Genomic DNA, 15793 nt, shown 5'->3' on the forward strand with positions numbered 1-15793 from the left:
GCAAACGCAACCAAATAAACGAAGTGTCGAGTAATCTGGAGAGCAACCAGAAAGACGCTCGAGAGGAATGCCACCTTGAAGGGCAGCAGAAGGCTGAATGTTAATGAGGTAAGTCGACGTAGCGACAGCCTCAGCACAAAAATGCGGCGGAAGAGAGGAAGCAATCATCATAACACGGGTAGTCTCAAGAATGTGACGATGCTTACGCTCGGCGACACCATTTTGAGCATGGGCGCCGGGACATGAGAACTGGGCAAGGGTGCCCTGCTCAGCAAGAACACCACGCAGGTGCTGGGAGATATACTCTCCTGCAGAGTCAGCACGAAACACACGAATAGGCGTGGAATACTGAGTACGAACCATGGCTGCAAAACGCTGATAAATAGAAAGCACCTCACTACGAGAGTGCATAAGAAACAACCAGGTGTATCGCGAAAAATCATCAATAAACAAAATATAGTATCGATGACCCCCTTTCGAAGGAAAGGGAGCCGGACCCCAAACATCCGAATGAACTAAATCAAAAGGTCGCTGAGATACAAACGCACTAGTAGGATAGGCTAGCTGAATCTGTTTGCCTAGCCTACAACCCTGACACGAATGCAAAGACACGTCTCCTGAGACAGACCCCAGAAGACCACGACGAACTAATGACGATAAACGGGAGCCACAGAGGTGACCCAGCCAATGATGCCACTGCTGAAAAGATCCAAGGATGGCAAAGACACCGAAGGAGAATCGGCAGATGAAGTGGCAGCAGAAGGAACGCGAAGCAGTCCTAACTCCCGAGCCCCTGGGACTCAAGGCTGCGATGGCTAGATCCAACCGGGGCCTTTTTACGGCGGTCTGAACATCACAAGAATCAGCGTCAAGAATGACGCGACAACCGTAATCGCAGAAGGCTGACTAGCGGAAAACAGGTTCATCTTAAGACTAGGAACATGAGAAACATCAGGAACAGAGAAAGAGGTACTAGAAAGGGTGCCTCGACTGGAAACAGGGAGAGAGGTACCATCAGCCGTGATAACACGAACATGCGAAACAAGAGAGCGAAGAGCAGAAAGAATAGAAGACGCAGAGGTCATATGAAAAGAAGCTCCAGAATCCAGATACCACGGGGATGACGTACCTGACTGTGTGGAAGGTGGTGGTCGCGCGGTGCCAGAAGAGCCAGGCACAGAACCAGCAGTACCCGTCGAGGAAGAGCATGTACCAGCGAGTAGACCACGAAGACCACGGATAATGTCCTGATCAGATAGCGCAACAGCAGAAGATCCTGAAGAACCAGCCTGACGACGAGTAAGATGCGGCGGGCGTAAGCTGGGATCCCTCTGCCAGCAAGTAGAGATAGTGTGGCCAGGCCTGCCACAGTAGGTGCAAGGAGGTGACGTCGAACCACGAGGCTGCTGGGACTGACGCTGACCCTGGAATGGAGGAGTAGGAAGTATCGGTTGTGCCGGAGGCCGCAACGAAGCCGGCGGCATAGGAGGTCCACGAGCAGACGGCACAGGAGGGCCACGAGCAGCAAGAACAGAGGGAACCTCAAGAAGACCAGCACCACGAAGACGAGTCTCCTCAGCACGAAGCTCAGCAAGTACCTCAGAGAGCGAAACACGACCACGGGCAATCAGCTGGGCCCGGCGCGGCTCAAACTCCTTACGGAGCCGCGACAAGAACTCAAAAATGCGCTGAAACTCCAGATCGGCGCGCACGCCGACAAGCGAGGACAGGTGGCACACACAAATGTACGGAGAGAATCAAGCCGACGCCAAATAGCAGCACTCGAGTGTAGAACTCATCAATAGTAGAATCACCTGCTGAAGGGCATGCTCTGGCGGACCACGACGGGTAGAGAGCATCCCAGACGGCTGATAGCGCCGACGAAGAAAATCCCAACGAGCGGCAGCGGTGGGAAGACCCATAAACTCAGCAAAGATACCGAGGCGTAACACCGGAGGTGAGAACAAGAAGAAGACGAGCATCCTCATCTATCCACTGAGTGTACTCGGTCAGATCCAGTCGGTAAGTCGCAATGGCAGTAGAGTGGTCCTGGACCTTCCGGTCATAATCAGCCAGAGCAGTGTCGTCAGCACTCTTGGCTGCATCCTTATCCGCCTGAGTAGCATCAGGGGCAAGGGCAACAGGTGGCGGTGCAACAGGCGCCGTAGGAGCAACGGGGCGCGGCGGACAGGAGACCTCGCCAGAAAGAACACCCCAAAGACGAAGACCGCGCATGTGGACTCGCATGAAGGCAGCGAAATCTGAATAATTCGCGCCATCAAAGGTCACCGGGCAGCGAGGGATCGCAACATAGCCCGAGGAAGACATAGTTTTTTTTCGTTTTTTTTTTGCTTTTTTTTTGCTTTTTTTTTTCTCAGACGGAAGTCAAACAGACTAGGGAGATCGGCAGCCTGGCAGCACGGGCCAGCAGGGAACGACCGCGGCCTGGCGGGCGACGGCCTGGCAGGAGGCGGGCGACGACCTGGCGGACGACGGCCTGGCGGGCGAACGGGGCACGCGGAGAGCAGAGGGAGGCCTGGCGGGCGAACGAGCTCCTGCCGGGAGGCCTGGCGGGCGAACGAGCTCCTGGCGGGAGGCGGGCTCGATCTCCTGGCGGGAGGCGGGCTCGATCGAGGCGTGGGAGAGTCGGGCGGCGCGAGCAGCAGAGGAATCGGGAGATCGAAGAGCAGCAGAGGCGGCCTCGCGCGGGCGGGTACCATGTTAAGCTTCATGCACTAGCCACTTGAACCAAAAGTCCGAACTGATGGAAAGGGCTAGGCAATCCACATATACACTTCACAACACCCCCACTCGCGTGTGACGGGAGAAGAGAAAGTCAACACGTGAAAGAAGAAGAGCACACCGAAACAGCGGTGGCTAAAGAGGGGGGCAACAGCAATTTTTAGGCTTAATTGCGAAACCACGTGAAAGCCAGGATTTGAACTCAAGACCTGGGGCTCTGATACCATGTTAGGGCAATATGCTTGTTGTATTACCAGGGGGCCAAAGGCCACAATATATAGTACATGTACAGGTGCACATATGCAGAAAGCCCCCTAACACATGAAGAAACTACAAAATACAGATATATACATCTAACAATATCGATGTGGCACAACAAAATGTGTAAAGGCTGGAAGTCATCATCTACAATCATGTCGTGATATATTGGAATCCCGCTCATCACCTCACAGCTTGTCCAATGTACCCACGTTAGGAAACGAGGTCTAAAGCTTGTAGAAGCCGTAATCTAGACGAATTTTCACTCAACGGATAATTAGTGTCACAAAGGTGTAACTAGATACTGGTAAAAAGTGAAATTTGCTCCACAATTATTTACACCCTCATTTTGGATCTATGGTCAGTTAGTTATCTTCGGTGGCTCATGTAGCTGATCCTATCAGTGCAGCTAACAGCTAGGAACACACCAGCACCTAATCCCAGAATGTAAAGAATTGTCAAGTGGAGATTCCACTCCCTTTCGTTGCTCTTCTCTTCGTCGAAAATTCTTTCCTCTTCTGTGTCCAACCTGTCCAGCTCCATCTACTCTTCTTCTCACCCTACACCAAAGACAAAGGCCACAAAACCTTCCAAAACCTCCATCTTTCTCTGTAGTCTGTACGCTGTGCTGTGCCCTCCTGTCAGTCCTACTACTAGCTCCAGCTGAAATTCCCAGCTCCGCTCCACCACCTCCCACATGATTGCAGATACCTGCAGCAGCAACTCGGCTGTCCTCTCACCTCACCTCACCACGCCAACCTGACACACCTTCCTGTTAGTTAGTTGCTACTTGCCCTCACCGCCACCGCCACCGCACCGGAAGAGGCTATTTCCTTCACTCGCTTCTGCAGGAAGATCCTGGGTTTCTTTGGTGCTTCCTGCAGCAGTCACTCATCCTCCTTTCTGCCTTTCTGTATGTGCGCCGTGCGCTTTGCCTTCTCCTTCCGGCATCCCATCCATCCATCCATTGCGATTGTGTGGGATAGATAGATAGGTAGATCTGGGTGCTGCAGATCTGACCGGTGTTTTGTTTCTTTCTCGCCAGTGATTAGTTTTCTTGGCCAAGAATTCGGGGCCGGCCATGGGGAAGAAGGGCAAGTGGCTCGGCGCCGTCAAGAAGGTGTTCAGCCCTGAATCCAAAGAGAAGAAGGAGGAGGTATAACTAACTGCACTTCTTTGCTTGGGATTCTCTCTTTTTATGGAGTTCTATGTGTTGGATTTTTTTTCCTTAGATTTTTAGTGGCTGTGTAATTTGGTGTCGTGGGCCTGATCAGGGCTTGCTGTTTTCCTCCCTGAATTGCACAATTCTTTCTGTTTATTGTTATCTCAAAAAGGGATTTTTTTAGGTAGCAGAATCTGAGCTCAAATGGACAGGCAGCGTGTGTCTTGAATTGGCATCTTGTTTTGTTCACAACAGCATTTGTTTCAGAGATTTTTATATTTTGATAGCATTTTCACTCTCTACTTCACACTGATTTAGAATTTCTATATAAATTTCACACGGGGTCATGGTTTCAGACTTTCAGTTTGGTTGTCATGTTTGGAATCTAAAAAAAATTACATTTTTTACTTGCCATCAATAACTGTAATAGGAGATGCCATCTTTCCACTTGCAATTGGATTGTACAGTAATTTCAAACATTTGTAACAAAAATAGCCTTGTCTTTTCGCTTGCAATTGTGCTGTCATACTATAATTCGAAATGAATTCAAGTCAAAAAAAAAAAAAAAATTCGAAATGAATTGTGATAACAACCGAAAGTCTGCCTTTGAAATGGACAGAAACTGAGGAAGAAATTGGCTGCAAGCGACCCAACTCCAACAGATCTAACCCCTTCTACTTCCTTGGAAGTCAATGCCTCGATGCCGCCGCCACCTCCTGCTCTTCCAGTTCCTCGCCAAACTGAGGATTTCAAGGTCCCTGAAGCTGAGCAGGAGCAGAGCAAGCATGTTACTGTTGAGGCAGCCCCTGAAACTCCGGCGCAGACATCGTCGGTATTGCCACCTGGCATATCGAGCGAAGAGCTCTCGGCAATCAAGATCCAGACCGCGTTCCGTGGTTATCTGGTAATGTTACATCAGCTCTTATCTAGTTTGCGCCATTTGGAACTATGTGATGCATGTCCATTTTTTGAAATGTCTAGAGAACTCGTCGTCATAGTTGTGAAATATTTTAAAGATGATTGCGTTGAGCGTCTATTTCGGCTGGCCGCTCATCTGGTCCTTGCTTTTTGTGTCGGATGAACCATTCTTTGATTTTTTTTTTATGATTATCCCTTGGTATTGACACGATTGAACATGCAAGCAAAAGTCTGCTGGTTGCCATCCTGAACATGTTCTCTTATCCTTTTTCTAAGGTAGAGGTATTGGCAGCTCACCCCAACTAGTAATTAGTTGCTATTTAGTTGCTTTTGGCAGTTCATGTATTTGTTTAACAAGTTTTTAGTAAATGAGCTTTGATGGTTCAAGAAGAAAATATTGTTGCCAGGTGGAATTCTCATACATACTCCTTCCATGCAGTCATTCCCCCTTTCTGACTCTTACCATCTAATGCTAATTGTTCCAGATATTTTTGCTGAGATGGCCAACAAATCAATCTTGCCAAATATAAAATATTAGAAAACATTTCATGCACCTCTGGCAGTTGGTGGCAGCCACCTTTCATTATTAATTTTGATTCTTTAATTATGTGTCTGATGTCGATGTCTTTGGCTGTCTTGCTTAGTAGTGTAGCCTTGATACAAAGGTAGCATTGCTCGAACTTCACTTTGTAGCAGTATATTTCCTTGGGAAAACACTATACACCAAATTTTATGGAGATTTGACTTACAGAATAAGACTTTTTGCTGATAGTGTTTCTATCATCGTACTAATGCAGGCAAGAAGAGCATTACGAGCCTTGCGAGGCCTTGTTAGATTGAGGTTATTGGTCGATGGTAATTCAGTTAAGCGTCAAGCTGCAAGCACTCTGCGCTGTATGCAGACTCTAGCTCGGGTGCAGTCACAGATACGTTCAAGAAGGCTGAAGATGTCTGAGGAGAACCAGGCCCTTCAGCGCCAGCTCCTGCTGAAACAGGAACTGGAGAGTTTGAGGGTAGGCAAACCATCTCAAAGTCTTCAGTAAAAATATTTCATTTTTTTAGGAAGGGTTTCCCCGGTTCCTGTAATGGAAACAACATACTACTAGAGGTCCAAAAGAAAAGAAAAAATACAATAAAACAAAAACAGTATGTGAAGCAAAACAATATTGAAGTAATTAAAAATGATGCGCCACTGTTGCGCATTAAACTCGCAAGTATAGCTACTGTTTCTAATTATTGCACGATAAAATTTTGCTTGATGAGCAACTTCAGTATCCAGAAGTATCCTGACAAACAAATATTATCCAGCAGTAGTGATTTATTTTTTTCTCAAAATATTGCAGCTAATCACAACTTCTCATTGTGAACATTAAACATAGTCTATTTTGTCGATACCAGATGGGAGAGCACTGGGATGACAGCACCCAATCCAAGGAGAAGATTGAGGCAAGTCTAGTAAGCAAGCAAGAGGCTGCAATTAGAAGAGAGAGAGCACTTGCATATGCATTTTCCCATCAGGTAGGGGGCTTCCTGATTCTTGAGGACAGATCCAGTCTACATTTTTTTCCTATCATTTGACAATAGCATTCTTAAAATTGTTTCAAAATTTGTACTTTGCAGTGGAAGAGCAGTTCAAGGTCCTCCAACCCAATGTTTGTAGACCCAAACAACCCGCACTGGGGCTGGAGCTGGTTGGAGCGCTGGATGGCAGCAAAGCCTTCTGACGGTGGCCGCACTGGGACTAACAAGGAAAGCAACGGTGACAACATATCTGTGAAGAGTATAAGTTTGAACCTCGGAGAGGGTGAGATCACAAAAGCCTTCAAAAGTCGGAGCATCAAGCCAGACAAGTCGTCACCAACGACTCCAAAGCTGACCCGCCCAGCCTCCCGGCTATCCCCTTCAACACCCTCTGCGAAAGTAACACCAATTGTTGAGAAGAAGAAACCTGCTACACCAAAGAACAGGCTTCCGCAGGTGGATGACGATGCGAGGAGTGTCCTCAGCGTGCAGTCCGAGCGACCAAGGCGGCACAGTATAGCCACCTCAACTGTACGGGATGACGAGAGTCTCGCAAGCTCTCCATCAGTCCCAAGTTACATGGCCGCCACGAAATCCGCAAGGGCCAAGTCCCGCCTCCAAGGGTCGCCATTGGTCGATGCTGCAGAGACACCAGAGAAAGTAAGCCCTGTTGCGTCTGTCAAGAAGAGGCTGTCCTTCCCAGCTGGTTCAGCGTCTCCGTTGCCAATGAGGAGGCATTCTGGTCCTCCCAAGGTGGCAGAGAGTGTGGTGAAGGACATTGCTGAGGCACCACAGCTGGAGGCCCTGGCGATCAATGGCTGAAACAAGTAATTCACACACGTGGCAAGAGGAGGCTATGGTTATGCAGATATACAGATTCCACTCATGAACAAAGGTTTAAAGTTCAATCAGATGTATGGATTATTGGCATTTTTCTTTTGTCCGGTTATGATGGCTGCATTGTTGGCTTCATTAGGAGAAGATTCTCGGTGTCTGTCAGTTCATTCCATTTGTTGCTTGTGTAAAACTATATGGGTTTGTCACCGGAACCTTTGATGCTGATGTTTGTACGTAAGAGGTCTTATATTTATGCGAGCAATATATTTCTTCCATGTCTTGTAAACGTCCTAAATTCCCCAATGAGCTTGTCAATGTACCACTCTGCTCTAATCATCAGTACTGTATTATATTGTGCTCTTGCGTACCCGTAATCCTTCATGTTCAACACAACAGCATATCAAATTCTGGTATTACAACAATGATCAAAATGTACTATTTCGTCAGGCTGGCCACTCTTAATCTGGCTATATTATTCTAATTCCCACTAAGATTAGGTAGAAATTCTCCAGCAACAACCAGCAAACAAGGGATGTCTACTTAATCAACTAGCACTTCACACAAGCAAGGCTATATTTTGTAGTGCATATGACTGAAAATCCTGAGTTCCTGGAAATTGTTCGGCACAAATTGTGCATCATTTGGGACTTAAACCTGCGTGTTGACAAGAACATCCAGATGCAAGGAATTGGGCCAGGCCGAATAAACAACCATGACAGGTTGCATGTTTTTCCTCTCCGCATATGAAACAAAAAAGGAAAAACGTTGCTGGTTAATCGTTATGCATGTTAAGTTGCTAACGGATGATAGGACTATATGTTTCTCATCACGTCGTAGCTAGTAGCTGCAGCAAAATTGCAGTACACCAATTCATGCCGGGAACTCGATTTCTTGAATTTCCTAAACACAAGAGCATAAAGAATCTCAAAGAAAATTATAAAAGAAGAATGAATTAGTTTACATCAATTGGCAAGCAGTAAAAAATGCATGCATGTATGAGATAATTATAGCTTTATCAGTTCAGAACAAAAACAGTAAGGCCCACATACATTGCTCACACAGGACATCAATACTCGACTTCTAACCGAATCAGACCACATATGCAAGTAGTACAAGTCAGGGGCAAGGGGGTTCATGAGTCATAACTAGTGTCTTGATCGAACTACACTTGCATGGGTACGTCCATTGGTGCACAACAAGAGATTCAACATAAATGAAAATATGTATACATTTCTCCTTGGTCCACCTCATAGATGTCGCCAGACATGCCTCTCTACTGTTTATCAGTTGAGCAATGTAGCCATCATGACCAAACACAGGTTTAAAGATAGAATGGTGACTTAACATAAGACAAAATAAGAAACAGATCCCTACTGAAGAATTCACAGGACCTTCGGTGCACTAAATAGTTCGCTCTTTGTCACAAATCACCTTTGTACTTGCATCTGAGTTCGGATTATCTTCAACCTCTGAACTATAATCGTCCTGACTGACAAAGGACAGATCATTCCAAGAGCTCACATCAAGGACGAGTTAGATACATATTTGGATGGTTGGATGAAAACAAAGTTATTCAGCAGAAGGAATAAGTGGCGGCTGAGAAGTAATACTAGCATTTTTGACATTGAGTTTCAGTTTCTTCAGTATTTCTACTTCGTCCTAGTCTACATAACTTCAGCCACAAGAAAAATAATGCTTCAATCGGTTTATTTATTTGAAATCCCTGTTTGAAAATACTGAAGCACAAGCAAACAATTATCAAGAGGGGACAGAAATTTAGATCAGCAGAACATACTGGGCCGTGCAGAATCTAGTAGTGAAGAGCAGGCAAGCTCGCGGTAATCGAATGGAAGGGTAACTGTACAACTCAACAGATTTAATCGTATGTGCGGTGCACGAAATGCTTAGCTGAGTACAGGAACACTGCAGTATCAGTCTGCCACTGTGGTAGGAAAAATAATCTGAGTTGAGAATACAATGCACCCGGGAGCCACATTGCATTTCCGCAAGTTCCTAGTATACAATCAAAGTAGCATCTCTATTCAACTGACTGCACCGAGGAGGAGGAGATCCCCTTCGCTCCAACAGATGAAGAATGCCCGGGCTTCCACGGGACGCGGTCCGGCTAGGTTTTGGCTGGCTAGGTTTTCCAAGAGCTCATATTAAGGACTAGTTTGATACATATTTGCATGGTTGGATGAACATAATTATTTAGCAGGAGGAGTTAATAATGTATAAAGGTGAGAAGTGATATCATTTCTGACAAAATGTAGATACCAAGTTTCAGTTCTTGAGGATATCTGCTTTGTCCTAATCACTACAGTCAAACAATTATGAAGAGGGGGAGAGATATTCAGAATTGCAGAACATATACTGTGCGCAGCAAAGAAAGGGAATTGTTAATAGAGCAAAAATCTGTTCTTTATTTGTTATTCCCTGTTGGAAAACACTGAAGCACAAGCGAAACAGTTATGAAGAGGGGAGAGAGATTCAGATTTGCAGAACATAATACTGTGCACAGCAAAATCTAGTAGCGCAGAGCAGACATGCTCGTGCGAATTGCGTAGCTGAGTACAAGAACACTGCACTATGAGTCTGCCACCGAGGTAGGAAAAATAATCTGAGTTCAGAATACAGTGTTGGGCCAAGTTCCTAAATACACAATGAAAGTAGCATCGCTATCCTATCCAACTGAGGTGACACCTGCGATCCAGGTGAGGAGGAGAACGATCCCCTTTGCTCCGACTGCCGACTGAATGCCGGGGATACTGGCAGTTGCATTTGGAGCGCGCGATCCGGCTAGGCTTTCGGTGGATCTGGCGGGGAGTGGGAGTGAGAGTCGCCTGCTCCCGCGACGGCGGCGCGCTTGCGGGCGATGAACGCCTCGAGGACCTTGCGCCGCTCGGCGGCCTTGGCGCGCTGGGGCTCGATGTTGGCGTAGGAGAGGCGCGCGGCGACGGCGATGAGCAGGGCGCCGGTGAGGAAGAGGCCCGCTGTGGCGGCGCGCTGCCTCCGGGTCGCAGCATACTGCAGCCACACCATCTCGCCTCGACAGCTTCGTCAATGGCACGGGGTGTGGAAGACGGAACAAATGAATTCCCGTAATCGGCTAGTGAAAACGTATTACTGCAAACGCGTGTTTCGTATTGGGAGAGCAGAGCAACACGGTGACGGGAAGCACCGAAGCAGAGCATAGAGCGTACTGTCAGCAAGAACGAGATCTATAGTCAATTACTCATTCTTTGTTTTTTTTTTTGCATTATCAGCAATTTACATCTAAGGGCCCCTTTAATTCGTAAAATTTGCATAAGCTTTATCGAAAAGTGCTTTTGGCTCCCGAGCTCTAGTGCTCTCGCCATTTAAAAAAAAATTATAAGTTATCAAAAAATCTGAAAAGTAATTCTAGAAATTATCAGTGATATATCTCACAATCATGCAAAATCTCACCCCAAAATTATGTTTACTTTGTGCTAGATAAAATAAATGAAATATGACATGTTTTTGGAGATTTGGAAATAACTACTCAGATCTGCACTATTGTCATTTTTGTGTAGCTTAAAATATCAAGTATTTGAAATTCATATTTTGCAGGTTTGTGGGATAGATTATTGTCTATATGCAGATTTTTTGTTCACAATTTTTTTAAACTTAAAAATATAATTTTTTATTCATTTAAAAAATGAGATCACTAGTGCCCCATGTGCACCAAATCTTTGTCCAAGATTTATGCAGTAGGTTGTGTTTGGTTCACGCCTGCAGCTGCCCTGCCAATTATTTGGCGGAGGAATCATTCGCCCCCTGGGTTGGCCAAAATATTGGTTGTACTTTGTGAAGGAATCAAGAAGAGATGCATAGGCATCCAAAAAAATTGGTAACAAACCAAGCAGGAGTAGGACAAGTTGGCAACAAACCAAAATAAATTCATGATACTGAAGTCAGATTTGTTAAGTTAGGACCTAGGATACAGTCCTAAACTCCTAATCTCTTAGCATTTGGTTGAAGTGAGGCTCTTTTTAAGCTTGTAAGGAATATAAATATATATTCTTTCTACCCATCCCTTTACAATTGTTTTGTTCTCCCTGCTGTTATATCTTCATAGTTTCTCCTATTCGCCCTCTGTAGCGCCTGTTGTTCATCCACTCTCAATCAAACTTATTTCGTAACCAAAACAAGTTCACAACTGAATTGCTACAAAATGATGCATGTAGCTTTTTTATTAAAAATATTTAAACAAAGCTTTACAAAGATAATACAATGATTAACATAAAGCTATCTAATTAACGATAATTCTCACAACACCCATAAGCCTGATGAAGGGGGCGGCAACGTCAGGGCTGTTTGCCTTGACCTCGTTCCTACGCGCATCATCTAGAACTAGAGGTTACACCAAGTGGAAGCATAATCCAGTCTAGCAGATCTTGAGGATGCACAATTGCACATGTATGCTCCAGAAGTCACCACCCCCAGCTAGCATTGACCCATCCTCATGATATGGATCAATGTGTTAACCTTGCAAGGCCCGTCATCCATGGCGCCCATTGCACCACTGCCATGCGCGAGATCATCTTGCCACGTCCGACACCGAGTACACGATGCACCACGCTGCTGAAACTCGCTGCCGACGACAAGGAAGATGCAAACCTCACACCTCTTGTCTCCGACATCGCTCAATCCGGGATCCCATATTAATGGGTTTTCCCGAAGAAGGACGAGTGAGGAGATACTGACGGCAAATGCGATGCCTTCAACAAGATGACGGTACGAGACACCACCATCGAGCGCCATGACCATAGTCAGAGCTCGGTTTTCACCGGCAGTTGCACTTCTCCAACTCAGCGCAGGCCACAACCAACTGGTTGACCACCTCCGACAGAGGAGGATGCCACCATCGCCATGCCCAATTTCCTCATAACATGGACGAAGCCCTGGATCAACGGGGTGTCGACGTCGAACAACGAAACGTGAGCTACAGGTCGAGACCCGTCCGAGACCATCTAATCCTAGATCGGGCATGCCTGAACCACGTTGTCATCGCCCGCACATTCTAATAGTCTGAGTTCATAATACTGAATACATTGTTGGTCCAAGTTCCTAATATACACTTGAAGTACCGAGTAGCACCTCAACTGCATTCAGGAGGGGATTGATCGCCTTTGCTCCGACTGCAGAACATATGTAGGGATGATACCATCCACTAAACGATATCATGATACAAGTTCTCAAAATTCAAATTTTAAGGTATCTAAAAGTCTTGGAAAAGATTATGAGTGTACACAAGATGCCTTGACTCCTTCCTCGCTGCCTCGCTGGCAGGGGGCGTGGAAGATGGAACAAAATGTATTGCCGTAAGCGGTCCGTGAAGACGTATTACCAGTTTACCATGACCACGGGTTTCATATCGGGAGAGCAGAGCAACACTTGGACGGGAAGCAGAGCAAGATTCAACTTTTTCTTTTCTTTATTACAAAGAGCATAGTCCTAATTAACTCGCATTTCTTCATTGATGCCTCGATGGAATAATTACAGAATGCACGCGTGCACGAACTGGAGTAGTAGGCGTATTACAGCGACAGAAGAGTCTAACTGGTCCAGCTCCTGGACTACCCTATCGGTGACTTTGTGCAAGGTCGACGGCGCTGGAGCTACTGCTTGTGTATGCGCCGGGCGAGCAGGCGGCGGGGACGTCGTCGTCCTCCTCCTCCTGCTCCTCGAAGATGGGGTCGAGGCAGCCTGTCGCTGCCCGGCGGAGGCGGAGGCGCTGCAGGCGTAGGACGCGGAGGGTGTCCGTCGGCGCCACCTCGTCGGCGGCGGCGAAGCAGCAGACGGCGCAGGATCTCGCGGCGGAGGCCATGGACGATGATGGTATCTTGTACGGCAGATCAGTCGTAAATATAAGAAGGACCGCGCGCTGGAGTCGAGGTTTCTTCAGCTCTGTGGTTCTGTGGCTCTGTGCTTGGCTGCTTGTTCATGGAGATCTTGGTCTGCTTATATAAGCCGGCCGGCCGGCCGTCGGAGTGGTGGTGGAGCACGCTACTGATTTGTGCCTGCCCACGTCGGCTGCCGCGTGCGTACGTGCTGCAGGCAGCTTCCAGGTAGTTGGTTTAGCATCGCTTTCGCACGCTTTGTTCCATGGCCACGCGCGCCCTTCGTTTTCCGATTGTGCCACGTACGTGTACGTCTTTGCTTGGCCGAGCTACTCTACTCTTCACCAATCATATGCACGTGGATACACGTACGTGGCCTACCTAGTGTAACACGTTACACGTTTACTTATGGGCACCACAAAACGTGTTCAATATCTTGGTTTTGATTGGCCGGCCGGCATCCACAACAGCATCATGTAAATTGCACCCGAAGCTCACTTGTTGTCAGAGCATCTCCAGTCGCGTCCCCCAAAGCATTTTGGGGCGCGTCGGACCAAAAAATAGTTCCAGCCGCATCCTTCAAAGCCCATTTTTGTCCGGCGCGCCCTGATACGGTGTCCGGCGCCCCGAGCCCGTCCCCGTCCTACAGGGGACGCTCCGGGCACGCCGGACACAACGAAAAGCGATGCTTAGCGACGCGGGCTCCCACATGTCGGTGACGTGTTGCATAAACCGTTGATTCACGCCTTTTTCTCGTCGCTCCTTCCTTCCCGCGCCTCATACCCCTCCGCCGCCGCTGGATTTGCCGGCCGTTTGAGCGGCTGATCTCTTCTGAGAGTCGGCGCCGTCGCCGCGGCTGGCGCTCCCGCCGGTCGTTCCGCCGCCGCTTGGCCATCGCGTCCCAGAACGCGGCGTCAAATCCGCCCCACCTCCGCGCACACAAGGTGCTCGACGACTTGCCAGGTAGGCGCGATTGGTCGCTGTTCGTTGCGTCGTCTGCCTCGGCGCAATTTTAACCATTGATTTTTCTTCTAGACATGGATAGCGACGATGAGATGGTTGCCCTACTGCTGGAGGACGAGCAAGCCTTCGACGACGACCTCCGAGAGCATTTGCTGATCATCGCGTCCCTCCAGGACATGGTTGACGCCGAGGCGGAGAAGAGGAAGAGGCCGCGCCGCAGAGGATCAAGGCCGGGGAGAAGGAAGTCCAAGCCCCGGCAGAGGATGGAGGGGCATGTCATGCTGCACAACGACTACTTCGCCGACGATGCAACACATGCCGACAATTTTCGGCGCCGGTACAGGATGAGCAAGGGGCTGTTCATGAATATCCTCCACGGCGTTCGAGAGTTCGACCCCTACTTCAAACTCAAGCTCGACGTTGTAGGCGTTGTTGGGTTCTCGTCGATTCAGAAGTGCACCGCTGCCATGAGGATGCTTGCATACGGAGCACCTGCCGATACACAGGACGACTACCTTCGCATGAGTGAGTCTACTGCCATTGAGTGCATGTACAAATTTTGCCGAGCTGTGGTGGGAAAGTTTGGCAAATACAACTTGAGAGGGCCAACTGAGGAAGAGACTGCAAGGATCATGGCACAAAATGCTGCCAGGGGATTTCCTGGAATGCTTGGAAGCATCGATTGCATGCACTGGGCATGGAAGAACTGCCCGTTTGCTTGGCAAGGTATATACAAAGGGCGTCATGGATATTGCAGTGTGGTGCTTGAAGCTGTGGCAGATTATGACCTGTGGATTTGGCATTCTTTCTTTGGCATGGCGGGATCACACAATGACATCAACATGTTGCAGCAGTCTCCGGTGTTCAGCAGACTAGTGGAAGGGCATGCTCCACCATGCAACTACGAGATCAATGGCCACGAATATACCAAAGGCTATTATCTAGCCGATGGTATATATCCAAAATGGGCCACTTTTGTCAAAACAATCTCGAATCCATCAGGTCTGAAGAATTTCCACTTTGCTACGCGACAGGAGGCTTGCAGGAAGGATGTCGAGCGGGCATTTGGTGTGCTTCAAGCACAATTTGCCATTGTCCGGTACCCTTCTCTAAGCTGGTCTCACGACCAAATGTGGGAGGTGATGCAGGCTTGTGTGATCATGCACAACATAATCATCGAGGATGACCGCAAGAATCATGCCAGGACACATGTTGGTCCCTATGAGTCTGAGGGCCCTCTTGCGGAGGTTGATCATGAGTTGCCTGCAGATTTTGCTGATTTCCTCACCATGCACGCAGAGATCCATGACATCAATGTTCATGAACAACTTCAAGTTGATCTCGTTGAGCATTTGTGGAGGATCAAAGGAAATACCGTGGCACCTTGATCTAGCATCTAGCCCTATTTGTTATATTTGTTTACTTGTTTTATTGTTTGTTGTATTTTAATTTGAAAACAATCCTCGCAAACATTTTTATTCATATGCTATATTTGATAAATGGTTTTATGTTAAAAAGGAAGTATTTT

At 47.5% G+C, this 15793-nt stretch overlaps 2 protein-coding genes across 2 annotated transcripts; one reads left to right on the plus strand and one right to left on the minus strand.

Moving 5' to 3' along the window:
* The first annotated feature begins 3596 nt into the window (after positions 1 to 3596).
* Positions 3597 to 7713, plus strand: LOC127344564 (protein IQ-DOMAIN 2). The gene is made up of 6 exons (XM_051370866.2): positions 3597 to 3913; positions 4046 to 4156; positions 4782 to 5066; positions 5878 to 6093; positions 6479 to 6598; positions 6701 to 7713. The coding sequence occupies exons 2-6, from the start codon at positions 4082 to 4084 to the stop codon at positions 7421 to 7423; spliced, it is 1419 nt and encodes a 472-aa protein (XP_051226826.1). The 5' UTR covers positions 3597 to 3913; positions 4046 to 4081; the 3' UTR covers positions 7424 to 7713.
* Positions 7714 to 10010: 2297 nt separating this feature from the next.
* Positions 10011 to 10517, minus strand: LOC127330676 (uncharacterized). The gene has a single exon (XM_051356832.1). The coding sequence runs from the start codon at positions 10478 to 10480 to the stop codon at positions 10238 to 10240; it is 243 nt and encodes an 80-aa protein (XP_051212792.1). The 5' UTR covers positions 10481 to 10517; the 3' UTR covers positions 10011 to 10237.
* Between the last annotated feature and the right edge of the window lie 5276 nt (positions 10518 to 15793).

The sequence above is a fragment of the Lolium perenne genome, chromosome 1, assembly GCF_019359855.2.
Source record: "Lolium perenne isolate Kyuss_39 chromosome 1, Kyuss_2.0, whole genome shotgun sequence".
Taxonomy (NCBI): domain Eukaryota; kingdom Viridiplantae; phylum Streptophyta; class Magnoliopsida; order Poales; family Poaceae; genus Lolium; species Lolium perenne.